The 2,078-nt window shown below is 39.0% G+C and overlaps 1 protein-coding gene across 1 annotated transcript in view; it reads left to right on the forward strand.

Annotated features, from left to right (window-relative positions):
- Positions 1-1,075: 1,075 nt before the first annotated feature.
- Positions 1,076-2,078, forward strand: part of LOC137621382 (ionotropic receptor 21a-like) — a 10,181-nt gene continuing 9,178 nt past the window's right edge. Inside the window, exon 1 of the mRNA XM_068351680.1 lies at positions 1,076-2,078. This exon is cut by the window's right edge and continues 92 nt beyond it. Coding sequence (XP_068207781.1) covers positions 1,076-2,078 — 1,003 coding nt within the window.

Here is a 2,078-nt window from a genome sequence, read left to right on the forward strand (position 1 = left end):
GAAAAACTATACAACAGAAGAAATTTTTTTTCTACCTGATACTTTTCGCGTCTCTTGCTGTTCGGTCTTGTTTCTCTTCCTCTTGTTTTGGTAAAGTTTTTATAGTTTATGTAGGAGATATTTATTTTAATGTTGCTACTCTTCTCAGAAATTTTATTTTTTCTTGTTTCCTTTCCTCACTGGTCTATTTTTCCTGTTGGAGCCCTTGGACTTATAGCATCCTGCTTTTTCCAACTTGGGTTGTAACCTACATAAAAACAACAACAACAACAATAATAATAATAATAATAATAATAATAATAATAATAATTGTTCATTCGTTCTGTTTGTTGCTTTTGCACATATCTGTCTAGTTTATCAATCATGTTGTTAACCCTTTGTTTTAGTTTACCCCACTGTCAAAAATTCGTATTAAAACAAACGGTTAAAATTCTGGAATAAATATTTCCAGGCATTTACTGTTTTAAAAACGTATATATTAACGTAAAGGAGTGATATTACGATCACCAACACCTAAGATATAATAACAAAGCAGGGTTAAAAATTACGGTCGCCTGTATTTTACTGAAATACGGCTGAGAGCTGTATATTTTTCACAGAGAATTTCTTTTTAAAATTACGGTTTTTTTTAACAGTGAATCCTATCTATTTATAAATTAGATTTTTTGTATGGATCTAATTTGTTCTTATATATAAAGAATTTTGATATTCACCTTTTTATAATTAACTTTTCTTATTCCCTTGTGATAATATTTTTCTCTGTGAAGCACTACTCAACTTACGTATCGTATCCGAATATGTTTTACTTAATTATTTACAATCAGAAACTTAACATACACCCACCCAATTGTTTTCAATAAGCAATGAGGACATATCATCACATTTTGACTAGACCTTGCATGCGGAATCTATCCGGTATAACCAGCCATTTGCATCTTAAAAGAGGAGGACTTATTTAGCCAGATCTATATCCCTGGTGCGCATGTCTGTCAGGGGGAATTGAATCAGTAGAGTTGCAGAAGAGGCATTCTGAGTCTTATAATCGTGGTATACGAGGACTTTATTCATTCGTACGATGAAGCGACATCGTCTATATTCCAGCTTTCTACAGCCTCTCTGTTATCTTCTCATCTTTCTTCCCGCAAGTCGATGCGCTTTTGTTGATGGATTTAAACCCGAAAATGGACATTCTCTCACCGCTTTGGAGGTCATAGTCGGTTCTCTATCAGATAAAAATCTAGTTTTGTATATAGATGAAAGCATTAACAGTCATTTAATACAGTCTCTCTTGATGACATTGATTAACCACAATATAAGTATCGTTCTTGTTGATCTGAAGGATGATGCATCACTTTGGTGCGAAGAACAAACTTCTGAAGTCCTTCGAGGATCTGCCTTCATACACGTCATAGTTTTCCAGTCTGATCCTACTCGGTTTTTCCAAGATTTATCCCTCCGATGGAATCCCAGGTATCTCCTCCTCTACAGCCTGTTACAAGAACCATTCCACATCCTGATGGACGACAGCTTCAAGGACATAGAAAAGCTTACCCTTGTAACGGCTCTTCAACCGAGGATAGAAACCGGTCGGCCTAATGACGTTGTGGGAGTGTATACGTTATTGCCGTTTTCAAGAAGGGAGCCATTGCGTCTAATCAACGTTTTAGATTCGCGTATAAAGTCTGTTAGCTTGAAGGACATTTTCGTCGACCGTTTTGAATCCTTCGAAGGGTACGAATTCCACCTGGGGACGTGGTACGACGATTTTCCATACCTGTACCAATCCAAGACCGAACCGGAAGGCGTTGGAGATGGGGTCGAGGTCGAGATGCTGGACGCAATTGCCCTGGTTTTGAACTACAGCTACACCTTGACCACGGAGCCACCAGACCTCAAATGGGGGGCCTTCGACAACGGCTCTTGGACCGGGATGCTCGGGATGGTACACAGGAAGGACAAGAACTTCACCGTCAATTACTTTGGCATCACAGGGGAGAGGGTCAACGCCTTCGATGCCAGCGTCTCCTATTGGATGGAGGGGTTTGGAATGTGCATGATGTCGCCGCCTCCGTTGCCGA

The sequence above is a fragment of the Palaemon carinicauda genome, chromosome 28 (assembly GCF_036898095.1).
Source record: "Palaemon carinicauda isolate YSFRI2023 chromosome 28, ASM3689809v2, whole genome shotgun sequence".
In the NCBI taxonomy this organism is placed as follows: Eukaryota; Metazoa; Arthropoda; class Malacostraca; order Decapoda; family Palaemonidae; genus Palaemon; species Palaemon carinicauda.